Genomic DNA, 15,493 nt, shown 5'->3' with positions numbered 1-15,493 from the left:
GATGGGCTCACTGTCTTTCAGAAGCTTGACCTATGAGCTTGAATGATGATATTTAAGAAGAGCTATTACTTATATAGTGTTTCATATGCCCCAGCCCCTGTGGTTAGCCCTTAACACATATGAAGTCATTTAAACATGTGAAGTCACAGCTGTTAGATACTGGGGCAGAGAGAGGTTAAGTAATTTTCTCAAGGCTACACAGCTAAAAAGTGGCAGGGCTGGAAATTGGAACCAGGCAGGCTGGCTCCAGCCTTCCCCTCTGGCTACACTGCTGCGCGTGGTTCCCAGTCCTCGGACACAGACCTCTGCAGGGGTGAGGGCAGTTAGCCCAGGGTATTCACAAGTCCACTTGCAAAGCCCAGCTGTCGCTTTAATCATCGATGAAGCAGCTAATGAATTCATCTAAAAAAGCAAAATGAAATCTTAGTAGCTGTTTGTTATTTTGCCTTCTCAACCAGTGGATATTAAAATGACAGCTATCACGTTGCTAATTAAGGATTTTGTTTTCTTAACCTTAAAGAGGACTGGCATATGTGAAAGGGCCGCTTGCCACCATCAAAGGATATGCAGCCCAGGTGCAAAGTGACAGAAGGAGAATTTGGATGTTATTCTTTGAGATAACATGGCTTAAGGTTAACCATGCAAATTACTCCTGCTCTGAAGACGAAGCCCTTGATTTGAAGGTTCCAGTAGAGCAACCCATATAAAAGATGCTTTCAGGCGCTGCCACCCCATCTTTGCAGTTTTCCGTGCAACTGAGGAAGATGCCAGAGTTCCCAGAGCTGAGTGAGAGAATATGTTGATGTTGGCGAATGGGGAGAGGGTGAAATGCTTTGCAACCTCAGAAATGTGGGGACACGAATGCACTAACATAAGTTGTCTCCATTCAGGAGAGATTTACGCACCAGATGGCATTTATTTAGCAGACATTTATTCATGCTTATTAGTGTGTTAGATATTATGCAGTCCTTGCCCTTGGACAAATGGAGAGGTGGACATTTTCAGATGAGGTGTGTGTGCTTGAATATCACCCATTCTGTCCTTGACATAAGTCAGCCGATGGCAAAAATACCGGGAGGAAGCGCTAAGCAGAGATGTCCCCCATCTAATGCGGGAATTCACAGGCTGCTTCTTGCTAGAGATGGGCCTGAAAGGATTACTGGTGGGGGGTGGCAGGGGGCAAGGCTGGTGGGAGCTGTATGAGCAAGACATGGAGATGAGGACACAAGCAGTAAAACTATGCATTTTCGTGTGGCTGTTAGAAAATTCATCTGAAGGAGTAGGTCGAGGCAGAATACAATTCATGGAATGTCCGAAAGTGGAATTTGGACTTTCAGATAGCTGAAGATTACCTTTCCTGAAATTCAGATGGCCACCCTAAATTCAGTGAAACATCATTCCCCTTTTTCTGTTCTGAGCACATGACACCCTTCTTTCATCATGCCAAAAAAAACCATGGTGGCGCCAACCAGGGGTCATTAGTAATAATGAACCAGCTCCCCCAAGGACCCCACATGCCCTTTGAGTCCCAGCCTCGGAGTGAGGTTATTAAACAGGCTCTCTAACAAGGTTACAGCATCAAGACTCAGTACACAGCTTTCTCGGCTGAGGGCACTGCGCCTTTCAGATCTGTTTTGCACGAACGTCCCAAGCTTGTTGCATGTGGAATTGATTAGCTCTTGCACTTTCTGAATTGATGATCTGTTTTTCTGAGGGATTCTACACGTTTTGGTTGTGATTATATACAATGACACAGTGGGTGGTAGTATTTTTCCTATGCCGCTAATTTATGTATTTGTGCTGGGGCAGTGATTTAGATGGGAGCTCGATAAATTGATCAAATAAATTACACCAAACCCACACACCATCATTTCAGGGAGCTGTCATCACACCAAAGAGGTTCTGTGTCACCCAGCGTGGTATTCCAGGAAAACCGTTGTGTTTTCTTCACGTGTTGCTAGGCTTTCATTTGATCGGAAAGGGCCTTATTTCTCAGACTGTCCAACAATATAAGGATTTTAGCTCCAGAAGACATCAGTTAGCTGTGGAAGACAGTGCCCATTAGTCCTGTGACCTTCAGCAAGTTACTTAAATTTCTGAGTCTCAGTATCTCATCCTGTAAAATGTGGACTTAGAATTTCTACCTCAAACGTTTGCTGTAAAGGTAAGCAGTAATGCAGAGACAGTGGAAAGAATCTGGATGTCAGATAACTATAGATTCATATCCTGGCTCCAGGATATGCAAGTTATACAAATCACAGTCCTCAGTTTCCTAGTTTGTAAAATGCTGTTGGTAATAGTTGCAAGGGAATACCTTCTGCACATGGCATGATAGGGTTGTCTAATAGAAGATAGTTGATTCTGATGGCTACCTGCCCCACCTAGAAGGCCTGAGTCCAGAAACATTAACAGTCCAAGAAATTGGGGTGAGTGGAAGACTCACCTGAGGTGCTAAAGCTGCTAAGAAATTGATTGGGAGACCTGACTCGCCTTTGATGTTGGCCTCAGTACAGTAGAGGGCGAGACCCATGTCAAAACCGAGCTCTGGGGACAGAGAAGCAATTGTTCCTCTAGAAAACACGCCTGCCTTGACATGATGCTTGTTGACAAAAGACAAAGTGGATGTGAGAGTAAAAATGCTGCAAGAATGTGGCTCTTCTCTGGGGGCTCCCTTCTCATTAACCAAGGGTCCTTTCTTCCTCTCTGAGTGAGAAAATTACCTCAGCTCCTGCCTCAAAAGCCAGTAAATTAATATACATTGGGAAATAGTGAACTGGAACATTTGAAGAAGAGTACGTCAGTAAATAAATATGTGTTACGTGAGTTAAGGGATAGGTGGACAGATGGACGGATGAATAGTTTGGGATTCTGGCTTTGTCACAGATTAACTGGATGACCTTGGGCAAGTTAATTAAGTACTCTGGGCGACCTCTATTTCTTTTCTATAAAATAGGGATAATGAAAATGGCTGGGCTGCCGAAGTGTGAGAATTAAACATATTAATACCAGTGAAGCACTTAGATAAGAGTTTGGCACCTCATAAAAGCTCCCAGTAATAAAACCTGTGTTAACGATGATTTGCCATTGTTGTGTCTGCTGTTAAGTACTCACTGTCCCACGTGGCTTGGCTTCTTTTAAGACCTTTGCATTCTCTGTACTTCACAGGTCAACAGGTCCTGGGCCTGGTAGAGAACCAGAGTGATTGGTACCTCGGAAACCTGTGGAAAAATCACCGCCCTTGGCCTGCCCTTGGAAGGGGCTACAACACAGGTAAATCATGATGGTGGCTTGCTGGGGGTGGGACAGGAGGTGGGCCAAAGCACAGGAGAAGGCCACCTGGTTGCCTGAGTTCTGCATTGGACGGAACATAAGCCGTTGGCCTTCTGGTTCTTGCTTAGGGCTGCAGCTACTGGCAAAGTCGCTACTGGGCCGTGGCAGTCCATGGCATTCTCACCAAAAAGCCCCTCTCCTGACTGACCGTCAGCCCCAGATCCAGCGGGACGTCTTTACGAGTGTGACCTGTAGGTTCCTTGGCTCTGTTAATAGAGACTAGAGATCATCGTGTCCACTTTAGGGCCCCAGGGTCTGTGTGCAGCCTCAGCATTCAAGATTTATCTTTGTATGGGGAGCAAAGTTGCTGATGTGTATTGACTCAAAGTTTCTTGTCAGAAGTGACATAATTTCTTTTTTGTTTGTTTTATTTTGTTTTGTTTTTTCCTTTTTTTTTGTATAATTGAAGTATAGTTGATTTACAGTGTTGAGTTAGTTTCAGGTGTACAGCAGTGATTCAGTTATACGTGCATATATATCTTTTTTTTTCAGATTCTTTTCCCTCATGGGTTATTAGAAAATATTGAATATCGTTCCCTGTGATATACAGTAGGTCCTTGTTGGTTATCTATTTTATATATAGTAGTGTGTACATGTTAATCCCAAACTCCTAATTTATCCCTCCCCACTCCCTTTCCACTTTGGTAACCATAAGTTTGTTTTCTGTCTCTAGGTCTATTTCTGTTTTGTACGTAAGTTCATTTGTATCATTCTTTTTTTTTTTTTAGATTCCACATATAAGTGATGTCATATGATATTTGTCTTTTTCTGTCTGGCTTACTTACTATGATAATCTCTGGGTCCATCCATGTTGCTGCAAATGGCATTATTTCATCCCTTTTTTATGGCCGAGTAGTATTCCACTGTATATATATACCACATCTTTATCCATTCATCTGTCAACGGACATTTAGGTTGCTCCCATGTCTCGGCTATTGTAAATAGTGCCGCAGTGAACATTGGGGTGCCTGTATCTTTTCGAGGAAATGACATAATTTCTGCTAACATGAAATTGGCTAAAGCATATCATGTGGTCGTGCTCACCTTCAAGTAGTGTGGCCAAGTGCAACCCGACCATGTGCCTGGAAGGAGAAAAGGCAGAAATATTTGGTAATTGGTACTTAGGGATACCACAGCCCCTAAACACCATGTGTCTGAAATCAAATCCATTTTCTACCTTGTTGCTAACCCAAAATGTGCACCTCCTCTTTTCTTTCTGTCTCTGTTAATAGCATCATTCATTCATTCATTCATTCATTCATTGTGCAGCTCTTGTCTGTCTAATGCTTACTGTGCACTAGGCCCTATGCTAATACACCAGACACAGCCCATGACCTTGTGGAGCTTATAAAGGATGAAACTAGAGCAACCTCCCTCTCCTTAGGCCCAGGTCCTGCCACTGTCTACCTATGAAATGCCTCTGAATTCTGCCTCTTCTCCTCCATCCTCTTTGCCACTGCTTTGGTACCCTATTCTCAAAGGATGCAGACCCATGATCTGGGTCAGGACTGGAACTTGGAGCTCAGGGGGCAGTAGGGTAGGTCAGGCCAAGAAGGGCTGGGACTTGGCATCTGGGACCAGCTATACTTAGTTGGGGCAGGGGTCTGGGGATGGCGCCACCTGAAGGTGACAGGTGGTAGCCTATCCTGGACACTAAGGTCAGTCTGTAGTGGGAAGAGCCAGAGTCAACTCTGAGAGCTGAGGGTCAGATTCCCGAGAGGTCAGATGCAAACACGGAGCCCCAGAGGCCGCAGGAAAAAGGCGGAGAGTCAAGCTTCCAGAAGTGAAAGTTCAGAGATCAGGTCAGAGTGGGGTCAAAGCTGGAATAAGACAAGGAAAGAAAGGTCCAGGGTCAGTGTCCTGCGCAGCCAGAGGTTAGGGAGGCCTTCGTTGCAAGCTGTCCTTTGAACCGGGGGGACATTCCTTAGCCACCATTTGCCAGAAGGTCCAGGCCTGCCTCACGGGATGTAACGCCTACCAAGCGTCACAGCCTGCGGGGGTTGCAGTGGAAGAACTGTAACCACCAGCCCTTCACAGACCCAGGCTGCATCCTGGAGGCTGGGCCGGGCATTCACCCGTGAGTTGCTGGATGGTGGGAAATTCGGGGGAGTCCCTGAGAGGGGCCAGGTTCAGGGAGGGGGCCCAGAGGGGCTCAGAGCAGCAGCTTTTCTTAGCTGATGTGGAGGTATTTCGGTGTTTTAATAATGGGTAAGCCTCTGCTTCCCAGCCAAGTATTGCCTAGGTGCTGTCCCTGGTGCGTTCCAGGTGTTCCTCTCCTCTGATCCTCACACTAACCTCATGAGGCAGCGGCTATTCTTATCTCTATTTTATACCCGGGAAACTCGAGCTTTGAGAGTGAAAGGAGGTAGTCTGATAAGTAAGGAGCCTGCTGTTAACTGCTAACCTTCCTAGCTTGAACTTTAGTGGCTTCAGGATCAAGAATACTTTTTTAAAATGTGGGGTCCTAGACTCTTGAAAGGTCTGGGGAGGGGTCCAGGATTCTGCCCTAAAGGAAGCCTCCAGGATGTTTCTGGAGCAGAAGGTCCAAGGGTCTGCTCTGATAAAACGTGGCCCCCCATTACCCCTTCCTGCAAGCTTCCCCAGGAACTGTTTTCTCAGCGCATTTGAGGCTGGACCCTTTAGGAACCCACGGTGGGCCACTGAGAGGGCTCCCCACGCTGCTTTCGCTCAGCAAATGACCACCTCACGTTGATCTCCTGTGCCTGCGTTTCCACACATTCACTCCCGGCTTTCCTAAAGCTCGAGACACCCATGCTTATCGGGTGGGAGAAGGGGCATCTCAGGTAAGCCCTGGTGTGTTAGTTCCTGCCTTCCACAGCATAGAATAATAGAAAATGTCACATGGAGATGAACTGCAGTGCCTCTAGGACACAATATCGGGGTCATGGTTATCTGCATCAAACAAAAACCACCGCTCATCAATCTGGGTTTGCAGGAGGAAGAACAGCGTAGCACACTGGGGAATTGATTATGACCAAAATGGCGTGTCCCCCCCCTGCTCCTCCCAATCTGTCTCTGACTGTGAGGTCAGGAGACAGACAGGTACCTAAACCCTCTGCAGCCCCTACTTGATATACCAAGGCAGTGAGTTGCTTCCCTTCTTGCTGCTTCTAAAAGGGCAGAGTAGATGGGAAAAAGCCCTGTTAGAAGTGATGTGTCCATTTAAATAAGCCAGTGACACCAAGTGATCATTAGAAAAGGATTTATGCGACATCAAAATGCACTGACTTTCATGATGGGGATTTGTTATTTTAAGACTGAGGACTGTGCCACACATCAGTGGATGAGTCATCCAGACACTTAGATTCTAATGGAAATTGTCAGGACTCCACTGGAGAGAACCTGCTCCCCTGAATCCCAGCGCATCTCAAGCCTCCAGACGGGGTATCTCCAGCCGAGCCCCGTGCTGAGCCCACAACTTGGTGCTGGGAAACCAAGACAGGTCTGGTTAGGCTGGAATTTAGCCGTTTATTCTCCGGGAGCTTGGCCAAGTTGCTTCACCTCCTTGAACCTTTAGTTCTCTCCCTTATAAAACAGGATAAATAACAACAGCACCTAGCATGTGAGGATTAATGAGGTAACTTGTTTAATGAAATTAGCCTGTGTCCTGTTGTATTTTTCTGCCACTTATTTCATCAGGGAATGGGATCCACCTGCTTTAAAAATGGTGGTTACCTGGTTCCTTAGGGTTTGCTAAGGTCTCCTAAGCTCTCAGGTCAGAAAGAACCAGTACATTTTCTTGCTTTTCCCCAAATATAATGCAGTCACCTTGCAGTTTTTAATCTCTCCACTAACTAGAAAAGGTTTACTTTTCATATCATTTTAGAAAAAAAAATGACAGTCTTAGTTTGTATATCAGCCGATTCTACTTTGAAAACCCCCAGAAAATGCATAAAATGTTGGAGCTGGAAGATCTGCCTTTAAGACTTGACCTTGACGCTTTTCAACTTTGTGCCTTTGGAAAGCTGCTCAAGCTCTCCAAGCCTTGGGTTCCTCATCTGTGATCTGAGAATAATAGTCCTACCCCAGAGCCCTCTGTGAGGCTCCAAGGTGGTGGTATAGTTACAGGGGAGCTGGTCAACCCAAGTGCTTTTGGAAGTTGGTGGTGGTTTTTCTTTCTCCTCCTGACCACAGCCTAGTATCTGTTTTCAAGTAATTCAGGTTCAGCCACATTTATCAGATACAGCTGCATTCACCAGGCATCCTACAAGGCACCTTACCATGCGTCATCTTTGTTCATTCCTAGAATTGTTTTGTATGGTAGACATTCGCCTTCGAAGAGCCAGCCAGTTTCCCTTCCTCTTTGTTTTTCTTTCCCAGTCTGCTTGCACAAAGCCCCCAGGGTCCTAAAAGATGAGGGAAGATCTGCCCACCTCTCCCACTCATCCCGCTCCCTTCTTCCTGGAGCGGTTTACAACTTAATTCCGTATTAAGGGAGCTGCTAAACCACAGCAGCTGTGGATGTCCAGACAGACGCCGCTCAGGGTCCTTGCTACAGCCATTGAGGTGGAATAAAGGAGAACTCCCGCATCCTTGCGCAGAGATGTGTCCATTCCCGACCATTCTATCAGTTCATCATCTCCTAGGTGCAAGCAGCTGTCTGCAGGACTTTAAAAAACAAACAGATAAAACCAAGATTATGATAGTCTCATAAAGATTCAACCCACTTCAGTTCATATGCTGAGAGTGAGTATCTTAGAAACAAACACCAGCAAAGAAGAGAAAGGAAAAGAGAGCTCAAAGTAGCAGGTGATTGGAGAAGGGGCCGGGGAAGGCAGGCCAGTAGAAAGAAGATGGCAAGTTTACAGGAGGCTTGTCCGCACAGGATCCTAGACGTTACTCACGGAGAGGATGTGTCCTCCCTGAGACATATTAAGGATATAATATTAACCAGAAGATGTGCTTTAAGGAACAATTTAAAAGTAAAATGCACCCTGTTCCTTTCAGTCCCCAAATTAGGCCAGAGACAGGCAGATGGAGACCTGGCTCTCCAGGGAGGAAGGAAGAATTTCTCCAGGAATCCTTATCTACAGAACAACAAAATTGGGACATTCAAGGACTGACTCACCTCTGAGGTTGGAGCAAACTGGGCTGTGAAGAAGTTTGGAAGTTTGGGCTGTGAAGAAGGGAAGGAAATTCACGGTAAAGTCAGACACCGTGGCGAATTCCATGGTGGCGATCAAAGGAGCCAACATTTGACAACTTGCTCAAGAGCTGTTAAAGAAATAGCTTTGGTGGGACAGCTGGCAGTGTGGGATGTACGTCTACCCTCTGCTCTCCCGCTGGCACCTGGCATTCTGCAGCCCTAGGCAAGTCCTTTCATTTCCCTGAGCCCTCTTTGTCTCTTGGGTCAAGAACCAAGATCTCTTCATGCACTGAAGGAATATTGGGGTTGGATGATTTCTGTCTGTAATAAATACGCCCAGAGAAACCAGATTTAAATGCAGTTTCTTCCTTCAGCACATGCTCCTGAGTGCCTGTTATTTGGGGCAGAAAATGATTTTTTAAAATGTGATACCAGTTGGGCTTCCCTGGTGGCCCAGTGGTTAAGAATCCTCCTGCCAATGCAGGGGACACAGGGTCGATCCCTGGTCCGGGAAGATCCCACATGCCATGGAGCAACTAAGCCCGTGCGCCACAACTACTGAGCCTGCACTCTAGAGCCCGCAAGCCACAACTACTGAGCCCGTGTGCCACAACTACTGAAGCTTGTGCGCCTAGAGCCCATGCTCCGCAACAAGAGATGCCCCCACTCGCCGCAACTAGAGAAAGCCCACGCACAGCAACAAAGGGCCAACACAGCCAAAAAAAATAAATAAATTTATTTTTTTAAAAAAGATGATTGTCTAGTAGAGGAGAGTTTGCTTATCTGTAAATAAATTCATTGTGACTTGAGCCTCTAGCCTGATTGAGATTCAGAGTTGAACATCAGCCCTGCAATAACCCTGGACCAGCATTTTCTAGACTAATTCTAGGAGATATTGCAGGTGATGGTAGTACGTGTTCAGAAACTGTGAACCGTGGACAGCTCAGGTTGAGATATTGCATCCCTCCCTTGGAGATTCAGATTTCATGTTGGCAGATTAGAGATGCTGGAAAGTCCAGAAGTAAAGCTGTTAAACCCACCAGCATTCCCCACTCTTACTTGATCGTAGAACTATGGAAACAAGTTTGGAAAAAACCGCCCCTACCTATATGAACTCGGAGGACAGAGAAGATCACTTTTTGAGCTCTGTATCCCAAGCCCTTGGTGTAGAAGTATTTAAATGGAGTTTGTAGAATAATCCCTATGAAAGATGCTTGCTATTCAAGGAACGGTTCATCTGGCACCACACTTAATAGAAATGTTTACTGTCTTTTGTTCTGCAGGTTCTCATTCATTTTTCTACTTTAAGGACGTAGGCACCATAAAATTGTACCTTCTTAATCAACATCCTCTGTGTCGTTACGTATCTGAAGCCAGTCACCAGCTAGCAGCCCTCCAGAACTTTCCATGTGAAGGAATGGGGTGTGAGATGGCTCTAAACCTTTCACCATACTGATTGGTGGGTCACCTCTAGATAACCCCAATTTCTGTCTTCAGGGGTGACATTCTAATTCATATGACACGTTCTGGCTCTTATCAAACTATCAGAGGCTCACACCTCCACCTGGACACTTCCACCCACTTTTCTGAATCACTTAAAATGCCTATTTAAGATGTTACTTCCCAGGCCCTAACCTGCAGAGACTGAATCTGAATCTTTAAAGATGAGGCCAGGTAACCACTATTGTAAACATGCTCCCTACATGTTCTGATGCATACCAGCCTCCTAGGTCAGACTTTCATGGCCGTTTGCACATCAAGCTCCAGTTGAACTTGAGTTCAACTGAAAAGCTCCATGAATGACTGGTCAGCCAAAGGTTCCCAATTCCATACTCCTGTAGTAGATTTATTGAGCCTAAAGCACAGACTTAATATTTATCTCTGGCGAGTGTTATCGGAGTTAGGCCAATCTTTGTGTCCTTATATTTGACTTCATTTTAGTTTTCAACTTAGGGTCAACTGCAAAAATAATGAAAATGCCCTCTGTTCTTTCAGCCAGTGGCCTTGCCCCGTTTTTTGTAACAAATGTCTTGAGTGCCTCTTTTACAATCCTGGAATAAAATCCAAAGATTACCTATATTACATGGTCTACAAATATAATGTCAGAAAAATCAATACAGTTCCCTAGCTATGATATAAAGAAAAAAAAGGAAATTCATTTACTATAAAATAACATTGACTGCGATGTGTAATTGCTCAGGCTTGGCTATAGTCAAAGGCATAATGAAGTTAATGAAGTACTAGATGCTTGTATGCCTGTGCTCGGGAGAGAGCTGTCTTCGGTGTGGCAGCTACAAAGCAAGATGGTTCTAATGGGAGACTGGCGGTCCAGGTTCTGTGAGCGGGGTTTGCCATCTGTGAGAAGTTTTCCAATCTAGTGAACAACTCTTCAGGCAGCAGGAAGTACCATCTTTGCTTGATTTGTATTCCAAGTTCAGTGTCTGTTAAATGATGCCCCAGAAAAGCACTCTGTTTTGGAAGTAGTATTAGTTTCAGGCTCAGATAGTTAGGACAGTTATACACGAGTATAACATGCATGTCCAGTGGGACCCAAGCAGGATGCAGGAATACTCTTCATTGTGCCTGCCTGTTCCGGAAAGGGGTTCTGTCCCCATTAAGAGTCATGAATCCAAGGCGTTGCAGGTGTGCAACAGGCTGACTCACACACAAAGCCATGATGTGCCCAAGATCCCCCTGGAGGTTGATATCAACTAATAAAGAGTGCTTCCTGTCCTGGGGGAGCTGAGGGAGGGATGGATTGGGAGTTTGGGATTAGTAGGTGCAAACTATTATATATAGAATGGGTAAACAGTAAGGTCCTACTGTAGAGCACAGGGAACTGGTTCAGTGATTTTACCCAAAGCTTGTCCACTTCATATCCTGAACCAGAATCTCCTTTGGCCTTAGTGCTGCCTTGTGGGTTCATACGGAATAGGTCTCCCTCGTCCACCTGATGACCCCTTAGATATCTGAGGGAGAGGAGGTGAACAATACATCGCAGTCTCCTCTTCTGGGGACTTAGCACCCCTGGTTCCCTGCACGTCACTGGTTCTCTGAGCCCGGGTTTATTCACATGGCTGTTGTTTCTGCCTCACAAAGGACTGTTGTAGGCCAATGAGATGACAGAGTACATTTACTATGATAGGACAAGATTGGGCATGTAGTCACTGCTCAGTAAATGCAGCAGTGGGTGCATGTCGTCATCACTTAAAAGGTAGCAAAAGAGACTGCAGGGCGGCTGACTGTCACCCTGTGCTTCTGGAGGTCCTATTTTATTATTCCTACTAAAAGACAGTATTGCTTATGTTCTGGAGATGAACTACCCTGGGTTCGGGTCCTGCCTTCATGATTCTGGGCAACTAACAATCTTTTCTTTAGTTATCATGTCAGGACAAGAAGAGTTCCCACCTAACAGGGTTGCTTTGCTGAGGAAATGAGATAATATTTGAAAAGTGCTTGAGACAGTGTCTGGATCAGTAACTATCAGAGATTAGCACTTGCCCTTTCCTTTTCTATTGGAGGTTCAAAAGTGGGCCCCACAAGTGTGGCTCTTCAGCATCTTTTGATAGGAACTCTGTCTTTTGTCCAGTGAAGACACCTGGGGCTGAGCTCTCCCTCCCCAGAGCTGACCACTCATTTGTCTATTCACTAGGCAGGTATTCATCAGACACCTTTCTTGGCCTGGGGATGCCACTGACCAAGACAAAAAGGAGCCCTATTCATGGGAGGTTGCTTGTCATTGTGAGAGAGAAGCAGTCTTGCCCTGGTGTCCTTTGGTGCCATCTCCTTCTGGGCTCCTGCACCCACCCAGCGCCAGTCATTCTGCCTTCCCTCTGTTCCTTGAACCACGACCCCTGTGAGCCTCTCCAGCTGCAAACTGCAGCCTCATGCCCCCACCCTGCCTCATCCTTCTCCACGGTGTTTATTGCCATCTGGCCTATGATCATTCTGTCCATTTTCTTCTTAGTTATCTGTCTCTTTCCATGAGGATATAAGTTCCTCAAGGGTTGTAATAATTCTGTCTGTTAATTTTCCTGCTTTATCTCCTGTACCTAGAATCATTCCTGGCATATACTAGACATTGAATAAGTATTTGTGGTCGAATGAAATAAATAATTTTGGAAGATGCTGTTTTGAAGACAGTGACATAGAACAGCGGTTATCAGTGGGCGTTGGTGGCAGATTTGGTGCTCCAGAGGACATTGGCAATGTCCAGAGACATTTTTAGTTGTCACAACTAGGGAGACGCTCTTGGCCTTTAGTGGGTAAAGGCCAGGGAGGCTGCCACACATCCTGCAGTGAACAGGAGAGTCTCCTACAGCAAAGAATTGTCCAGCCCAAAATGTCAGTAGTTCTGAGTCTGGGAAACCCTGACATAATGTGATGGCTGGGAAGTATGGGAGGGAATTGGATTCTTGTAGAAAGAGCCATCTTTTACAGAAGGGTTCTCTGAGGGAATAACATTTGAGCTAAAGACCTGAGGACTGGAAGTCGTAGCCATGCTACAAGATGGCTTGATCCACAAGATCTAGAATAATAGCATTCCAGGCAGAGAGAGAGGGGCAAGTGCAGAGACCCCCGAGCAGGAGTGGACCTGGAAGTGTGTGTTCCTTTCACATCATCATGCCTCACATCCCCTGGTCAGAGACATCAAGCAAGCCTTCACCAAGCCCCAGACGATTAGCCCACGTCCGGGCCATTCCTGTTCCCCTCGCCTACACTCTAGTAATGCTCAAATCAGATTCTCCAAGTGCTCAGATTCAGAATGCCATCGGTTCTGCCTTCCATGCCCTCTGAGCTCTCGATTAACATGCTTTAGAGCCATGCATCTGGTCCTGTTTTCCCGCCTTAGCTCTAGAGTTTGTAAAGACCACCAGCAGCCCAGAGTGAATCATGGCAAAGCACAGCATCGGGGGAAAGAGTCTTCCTGGGTTGGCCTTGGCTAACTCTCCAGTCACGTGGCCCCTGTTCTTCCTTGGGCACTCCTTCAGCCCCGCTGGCCTCCTGACAGTTGCCCAGTGCATTCCCACCCTGGGCCTCAGCCCTCTGCCCAGACTGCTCTTCTGCCAGCCTCCCGCACTGCCCCCCCCCCTTCTCGTCCGATTACCTTCTTCTGTCCACTTGGATGTTACCTCCTCATGGTGGGCTTCCCTGACCATCTTATCCAAAGTACCACCCTCAATCCCCTCACTCAGATTTATTATTCTTCATTGCACTTTCCAGCAACATTATAAAATATATAAATCAAATAAAAATATCAAATATAAAAATCAAATAAAATTTTTATTATTCCCCTGCTGCCTATTTGGTAGGCAGAATGGCCCCCGCAAAGAAGTCCATGCCCTAATCCCTGGAACCTGTGATTATATTATGTTACATGGCAAAAGAGACTTTGTAGCTGTAATTACGGGCCTTAAAATAGGGAGATTATCCTGGATTATCCAAGAGGCCCGGTCTAATCACAGGAGTCCTTAAAAGCAGAGAACTTCCTCTACCTAGAAGCAGAACAGATATTGCAGAAGGGAATTCAGATTTGAAGCATGAGGAAGACTCACTGTGCCTTTACTAGTTTGAAGATAGAGAGGACAAAGTGACAAGGAATGGAAGTAGCCGTTAGGAGCCAGTAAAGTCTCCCAGCTGACAGCAAACAAGAGGGGAGCTCAGTCCTACAACCGCAAGGAACTGAATTCTGCTAACAACGCGATGAGCTTGGACTAGATTCTCCCCCCAGAGCCTCCAGATAAGATCCAAGCTGGCTGACACCTTGATTTTGACCTTGTGAGAGTCCAAGCAGAGATCCCAGCCCAGCCCAGCCCCTAGATTTCTGACCTATACAGCTGTGAAATAATAAATGGATATGTTTTAAGCTCCTAAGGTAATTTGTTATGGCAGCAAGAGGAAACTCATATCCCTGACTTTGCCCATAAAAATGCAAGTTCCATGAGGGCAAGGATCTTGTTTTGCTTATTCCTATGTCCCCATCTGGGACATGGAAAGCTCTCAATAAATATTTGTTGAATGAGTAAGTGAATTCCAGCCTTCTACTCTCCTTCCTTTCTGGGCATGGAAGGGAGCGTGGAAAGCTGCTGGTGGGAAACATTCTGTATTCCCAGTTCTTACCATGTTGCACATTCAGTAGGCAAAGCTCTCCGCAGGTACTGGCTACCTGGCGTTGGACCCTGCACCAGGAGTGGAAATTAAAGATAAGATGTAGTCTCTGCTTGCACCATCATCACCTCCTGCCCCCTACAGGTGGTCCACCATAGACTCAAAGATCAGGAGGTTAAGGACAATTAAATGCCATGTGGATGGCTACTGTGATGGAGGGACACATCCATGGTACAGAGAGCTAAGGTAGAGACCTGCTTGGATGCACTGAGAAGAGTGTCGGAGCCAGGAGGGCTGTAAGTGGGGAAGGTGGAGTGCATCTTCCAGGCCAACAGAGCAGCAAGTGTGGAAATTCTTGGCAGGGTCAGGGAACAGTGCATAGTTTGTCTATTTAATTTAATCAATGTGGACTCTGCCCAGTATACAGGGAGTGCCTAAGTGCCCAAACTCTGTCTCCATCCTTTCTAGTAGAATGGCCTTGGGCATAATATCCCTTCATCTTTTTTCCATTTTGGGAGGTTTTTTGGCCGACTTTCCTCATCTGTACAATAGGGGCATCAGCACAGACTCACAGGATTGCTGGAAAGATTAAGTGAATGGAAACACCTGGCAAACAGGAAGCACTCAATACAGGGTAGCTAGGATTCCTGGCCCAGCCGTGGGGATAGATGGGAGATCCATGCAGGTAAGCAGTGAGGCTGGGAGCTGGGTAAGTCTGAGGTCAGAATGCTAAAGAGGCAGTTCAGCTTTATCCAGCAGGCTGGTGGGGTTTTAAACAATGCAGTTTTGCTCCAGGCCCCAGGGGGTAACCACCCTCACCCAACCTCCTCTTCCCTTTTTATTGTCTCCATTTATGTCTTGTCCCTGAGCCAGGTTTTCATCTCCTAATGCAGAGGGGCAGCCTGTTCAAACACTACGGGGAAGCTCCCATCAGCAGGCCCCGGGCAC

The 15,493-nt window shown here is 46.2% G+C and overlaps 1 protein-coding gene across 3 annotated transcripts in view; it reads left to right on the top strand.

Annotated features, from left to right (window-relative positions):
* LARGE1 (LARGE xylosyl- and glucuronyltransferase 1) overlaps positions 1–15,493 on the top strand; it is a 602,997-nt gene that overhangs the window by 479,477 nt on the left and 108,027 nt on the right. For all 3 annotated transcript variants that reach the window (XM_059936844.1, XM_059936846.1, XM_059936845.1), the window contains exon 7: positions 3,166–3,270. In XM_059936844.1, the coding sequence (XP_059792827.1) occupies positions 3,166–3,270 (105 nt within the window). The remainder of the gene's footprint in view (positions 1–3,165; positions 3,271–15,493) is intronic.

Source organism: Balaenoptera ricei, chromosome 10, assembly GCF_028023285.1.
Source record: "Balaenoptera ricei isolate mBalRic1 chromosome 10, mBalRic1.hap2, whole genome shotgun sequence".
NCBI lineage: Eukaryota > Metazoa > Chordata > Mammalia > Artiodactyla > Balaenopteridae > Balaenoptera > Balaenoptera ricei.
Note: the sequence above shows the minus strand (reverse complement) of the source record. Positions and strands in the feature narration are given on the sequence as shown.